Genomic DNA, 6,246 nt, shown 5'->3' with positions numbered 1-6,246 from the left:
CACATCACAGCAAAAGGCTTCGCAAGCTCAGCCAATGAATGCCGGTGAAGTAGGCAACTCAAATCGAATGGAAATGTTGTGGGTCGAATAGCTATGTCTCGTACAGTGAGTACTTGGTGGTGACCCTTGGGCTATCCTCATTGTTTGGGTCCTCTCGTTCATCATTTATGATGTCCTATAGTTTTGAGTCAATAAACGTTGCAGCGGCGGTCGTAAGTTGTCCCCTTCATTGTTTCGTTCACATTGTTTGCCCAGCGTAACTCAATTAATGACGGTGGAACAATAAACGCGAATTTGCTTTCCGATGTCCCGCGCTGCCATTGGTTATTTGATGTACGGTATAAGCTGATGGATGCTCGCGCGATATCCGTGCGCCCCCGCGGCAGTTCATGTATGAAGCTCTGACCTGTTGTTGTGTTTCCAGGACCCGATGGCCTCGGCTGACATCAACGACGGCGATCCGGACCCCACGCCACGGGACAACGGGGACAACAAGCACGGCACCCGGTGTGCCGGCGAGGTGGCGGCGCAGGCCTTCAACACCTTCTGCGGGGTGGGCGTCGCGTACCACGCCAGCATAGGAGGTCAGTAGCGGTAGCGATTAATTTCATCGCTCGTTTCGAGTAACTTTTTGCGATATTTTTAGTTACGAATAAGACTCCTTTTGAGTCATTTTCGCGAGCGTCGCTCTATTCGGGAAAGAAAGGTCACTCTATACGCTTTACAGTCCGTGAAAGGGAGGTAGGGGTTGGGGGCACTTTGCCTTTTGGTAAAGGCAGTCTTAGGGACTGTCTAAAAAGATATAATTTCACAAAGAAATTTTTCGCAGACCGGGTCTACTTCAGATGCAGTTTAACGATGGTTACAGCGTCATGTCCATTCGTCACATGGTGCAACCGTAACTACGTAATGTAGAGTCATTACCTTACGAGTTTCCGAAATTTTGAATTCAAATTAACAGATTTGCCTTTGATTTTGAAAATACATTTAAAAGTCGACCTCCCTCCACGCGCTACCAGCATCCCTTGCAACATCTTCCATGGGATTTGTAGTGTACAGGTATGCACCTGACGGGCGGCGGTACGATGGCTGCTCTGTGCGGGGAAAAAAGCTGTACAGCCGCCTGTGCGCGCCTGTCGTGTCTGGCGTTACATCAACGTCGGGGTTCTTTCCGTGTGGGCCACGGCGGCTATAGCTCATCCTGGGACAAAAAAGCCCCTGAATCCCTTTCGCCCGGCCCTCCTGCCCTGTCCCCCCGGTGACTTACTACGCCCGTGGCCTGCCTGCCTGTTGCCCGCCCCGGCCGCGGCCGGGCTCAGCGCGACGGCTCTGTCGATTCAGACGAAACAAGTGCGGAAGACGGAAACGCCGTTTTGCACCCCCCGCCACTCCCCCTTTTATTCGTCTTGGTTTTCTTTCCCCATCAGAATGGGTGCGGGTGGTGGGGTTGGTGGTGGGGATGCAAGGGTAGCAGGGGGAGAGTTTACCTGTTGGCTACTACCCGTCGGTCGGGTGCCTCGCCTTCCATCACGTGTGCGAAAGAGAGAGCCGCGGTCGAGGGAAGAGAGCGGCAAAAGCGGAGAGAGGGAGGGAAAGAGAGGGAGAGATTGTGTACGTGTGCTTTACTATGGAGGGGGGACTCAGCGGTGAAGCCAAACTAATTAAGTTTCGTCGGCCGAACCACGCCACGCCTCCAGGAGCGTGCCGGGGCCCCGCCGGGGCGGGCGCACCAAAGCAAAGCCGTGCAAACACTCGTCCATACGCCAGAGTGTGTGCGCGCGCCCGCGCTACGGCTTCACGCCAGAGTTTGTACGGGCGCGTTCGGCCCGGCCAATTAAGAGCGATATACGTTTGTTTGTTTGATGTAAGCGGTTTCCCCTTGACGCCCGCGGGTCATTTGCAGATATGGTGGAGTTCGCTCGGATTGAGGTAGCGCGCCTCGCACGCCCGTGCCGATTCATAATTTGCAACTGCGTAGCGGGGCCGTTTTGTGTGTTTGCTATAGAGTACAACATACACACTTTTGCAAGTGTGCGAATCGCTATTCGGTCGGTCAAAGTGGAGATTTTTTTTTTTGTTGACAAATTTACAACATTGTGATTAAGTTGCCGCATATCGGCAGCTGGTTGCACTTATTCCCTAACCTTGCCTACTTGGATGTTAGAAGCATGCCACATTTGCTATGCACGAGATAACTTGTACGTTTCTGTCACACACTCTTCTGACTGCGACATCTGCGTGCCAATGCCCTGGCGATGGCGTTAAGGGGGCGATGGACTGCCCGGTCCGCCCATTCAGAACGTAAATTAGAATCGGGCAAGCGGCGAAAAAGAAGGAATCCTGATTGAGGGACTCTCTTTGATGCCAGGCCAATAGGGCGGGCGAGGGGACGGGGGGCCGGCGCCCGATTGACTAGCTAAATTTAAAATCGTTTATGTACTTTTTTTTAAAATAAAGAAAAATTAAACTAAACTAGCCTGTATGGAATGAAAGTAATTAGGCCGCGACGTCAGAAAGGATTCGTTGGGCTGGAGGGTCCCGCGGAGGGTGAAAGTAATGGAAGGATCCGGCGAGCCGTATCACGGGACACGCCGCCATTTCCGCCGAAATAATTACGATTTTCTGCGGCGATCTCTCAAGCGGGCTGCGGACGCATTTAGGGAGACAAATAGCGGGAGCAGGTCGGCGGTAGTGCGTCCCGGGAAGAAGTGAAAGGGGAAAGAGACTTATGGCAACGCCGTGGTGTTCGGGGGTATTAGCCCGCTTGTGCTACTGTTTTTCCTCGGGTCCGAGCTCCTTCTGGACTGCTGCGGCTGTAGGACCGGGCAAGGATGGGGTCAGCAGTTCACCCCCCCCCCCCTTTCCCCACCTCTACGCCCTCCTCTGGTCTCCTCCGGTCAACCCCCAATAGCTCACGCAATCAGGAATGCCATCAATACAGCAGGAGGTGAGCGGTTTTACCGGGTTTTACTGCTGCCACAGCCCTTTCTTCGACTAACGATAAAAAAAGTGAGCGTCACAGAAAAGACTGGATGTTGCCGCTTTCAACAATATGACTCCGTTTTTAAATTAACACGACCTGTCAACCTGTTAATCTTTTTCATCAGTGCATTCAACTCACGATCTGCCCACGATCCCACGACTTTGAAGTGTTTAGCGGTCGAACACTTGTTTTATCATAGTGAACCTGCTCGTACTCCTGTCCAGAGAAAAGTTCCAAAGTTTTCATGATGTTGCGGCGAAAGAAAGGGTAAGATGGAAAAGCTTCCTAATAAACGGCTGTGCCGTAGGAACTGCTCGCCTTCGATCGTACCTGCAGCGAGCTGTAATTACCTGGCGATGCTAATGCTTGGCAATTATTTGCTGAGAGCGACAATCGATGACTGAAGCGCACACGCAGGTTCTGCGGGGAGAGGAGAGGAGGAAGGGAGGGGGAGTGAACGGGACAAAGAAAAAGGAGTGTCGCGCCGGAAAGGGCGCACAGCGTGGCGGGGGGTGGCGAAGCCAGCACAGCAACAGCACCAGCCGAATCCTTTGCTAATTGGCCCAAAGAGATGTAGCGGTATATTTATTTTGCAGATTGGTCTTTGAATGGTGCCTCGCGTCGCATGTCTTTTCATGGGTGAGTTTAAGCCCCAGCGGCGATAGGGGGAGAGGTAGAGGGGAAGCGAAAACACGACCGGGGGAAAGCCGCGCTGCTTGCCTCGACATATGATTTTCTGCTTTTCATTCTGCCCGTTTTTGAAATCCGAATAATGGCCGCAAGGCACAGGAGCGTCGTTGAAAGCTCCCCGCCACTCTCTGCACCTCTTTCCCGCTCTTCCTACCCGCCGCCGTGTCCATGTAAAGCGCGCCAGCAAATGGACTGCAAACAGTAACGCTCGCCCGCACATGAGAAGGAAATTTTTAATAACAAAAGAAGAAGAGTATGTCATCTAAGCGCGCAACTCGAGTCTTTAAATAACGAGGTAGATGTTCGTCAGATCACGTCTCGCGCAACAGGCTTCACAATATCTCACGAAACACCGTTACGTCCCCCTAGACTAATGTGCTTCGCTATCGTTTAAGCAATAATAGGTGTGAAGGTTAGTGTTGATTGGGTCAGCGATGGCGGACAAAAGGTGCACTGACCAAAAACTTTCACTTCTGCTTCTGTCCGTCTATGAAGTCAATGGATTGGGAAAGAGCTCCTAGGTTTTGAGGTTTTGGCATGAATTTCTAGGGTTGGTTTTGTATGCTCTGAAACTATTTATTACTGATAATCCAATACGTTTACCTAGAAAAATCATTTCTCGTGTCAAGTATATCATTTGTACTTGCATGTTTGCATATGCACAAGTTCATTTTTCTTTTGAAACAAAGTGAAAATATCATTGAAATAGTGTCTTGTGATGCATTATTCATTCTCAAAGAGATAAATTGCTCGTACCCAAATCAAATTTTCACTCTATTTTAAGTGAAACCTGTGAAAACCCGAGTACAACCTACTTGAAACAGGAGTAATTTACTTAATAAAAACGATATGATTTCCTTGGTGCACTGTGGCGTTCACATTCAATCAAAAGTGAATGTTGCCTCGCGTCGCGATTCAAATAGAATGTGTCGTATCACGGATTTGTTGGAATGTGCGTCTTCTTTTTCTTTTCTAGCCCCGCTATCACGGGCTGAGCGCACACTTTAACCACAATAAAACCTGGGTAACAACACAATACCACATTTCGTTCCTACGAGCCCATGCTAGTCTCATGGAGCGGACGGAATACCACCATCTCATCCTCTTCCAGCCTTGCTATTGGGACCGCACCCTTGATAAGCTGCTTGCCTTCTTGTCTTCGCCCGGGGAGGCGGTGGCAGCCATCGCATTGGATAAACCCCCCCTCTCCTCCCCCCCTCTTCCTCTCCCTCTCCGCGACTTGCTCCTCTTATACTTTCCGCCTTGCCACGTTTTTATTTGCTTGACATTCTTTGTCAGGGGTGGCGTGGAGGTGGGGTATGGGGCGTGTCGCACCAGGCTCATCAAGTGCGGATGATGAATACATTAATTACGCGGCCTGTAACCGGGAGCCTGCAAGTTTTCCCATCAGTGTGGTTGTGTGCCTTGCGTGTGTGTGTGTGTGCGTGTGCGTGTCGCCGGCTGGCGCTCTTCCGCGCGGTGAAGAAGCACTTCTTGATGTAGTTGGCGGCTGCATTTGTTCCGCGGGTGGCGCGGCGGGGCTGCGGCTGCTGCGCGTCCGCCTCATGACTCGGCGGCCTCGTTTTAGCCGCGTTAGGTGCGGCCGACGACTTCCAGAATAAGGTTAAATCCCCGGGATGTAACAAGTCTGGAGACGGATGACTGTCTTTAGCCGCGCGTGAAAAGTTTGCGGCGTGGCTTAAGATGAAGGGAAAGGGGGGTGGGGGAGGTCTGCCAAGACAGCGGTGTTATTATGAATGCATTGCCACCCTCCCTTCTTCTCGTCTTTGAAAGACCCCGGAATAATATTTTCCCTCACTTTTATTGCAGTTAATTAATCTCCCTTGCCAGACCACCTCACTGATGACGTGTTCTCTGTCTCTCTGCAGGCGTTCGCATGCTGGATGGCACGGTCAACGACGCCGTGGAGGCGGCGGCGCTCAGCGTCAACCCGTCGCACATCGACATCTACTCGGCGTCTTGGGGACCTGAGGACGACGGCAAGACGGTGGACGGGCCCGGCCCGCTGGCCAAGCGTGCCTTTCTGCAGGGCGTATCTACGGTGAGTAGTAGTTCCACCTTAAGATTGACATCTAACTTATCTTTTTCACAATAAACTGGAAAACAAGTGTGACACGTCAAATGTCACACGATGTTTTGTCATGTCGTCACATTCAAGTTTTCACAAGTGATGCAATGAATAATTTAGCTCCTTAGCATATACAGGGTAGGGTAGGTGTTTTAGGATGCGGATGTAGAGACGGTATATTGGAGGCATTCACGGTCAAGAGGATGACCTGCTGTGCTGGCACAATTCATTTTTTTCGGTCTTGTTTGCACCAGCATGCTTCCTCTAATCCCAACCTTAATATGCACGCCTTGGCCCGGGGCCACATGGGCCGCCAGCCCCGTCCGGGCGGCTCGTTCGCCTGCCAGGCCTCGAGCCCCCAAGGCCAGGGGCGATATGAACTCCCGCGCACACACAGACTTCGGCTCAGGCCGCTCAGCAGCCCCGGCGCGCGTGAGTTTGAGTTCTGGAGCCGGCCTCCTATCACACCTGAGCCCGCCCCTCA

General features: G+C 51.9%; 1 protein-coding gene across 1 annotated transcript in view; it reads left to right on the top strand.

Annotated features, from left to right (window-relative positions):
• LOC113209561 (furin-like protease 2) overlaps window positions 1–6,246 on the top strand; it is a 154,266-nt gene that overhangs the window by 54,454 nt on the left and 93,566 nt on the right. The window contains exons 2-3 of the mRNA XM_052265690.1: window positions 425–584; window positions 5,563–5,735. Of these exons, the coding sequence (XP_052121650.1) occupies window positions 425–584; window positions 5,563–5,735 (333 nt within the window). The remainder of the gene's footprint in view (window positions 1–424; window positions 585–5,562; window positions 5,736–6,246) is intronic.

Source organism: Frankliniella occidentalis, unplaced genomic scaffold (genome assembly GCF_000697945.3).
Source record: "Frankliniella occidentalis isolate FOCC.00 unplaced genomic scaffold, Focc_3.1 Scaffold29, whole genome shotgun sequence".
NCBI lineage: Eukaryota > Metazoa > Arthropoda > Insecta > Thysanoptera > Thripidae > Frankliniella > Frankliniella occidentalis.
Note: the sequence above shows the minus strand (reverse complement) of the source record. Positions and strands in the feature narration are given on the sequence as shown.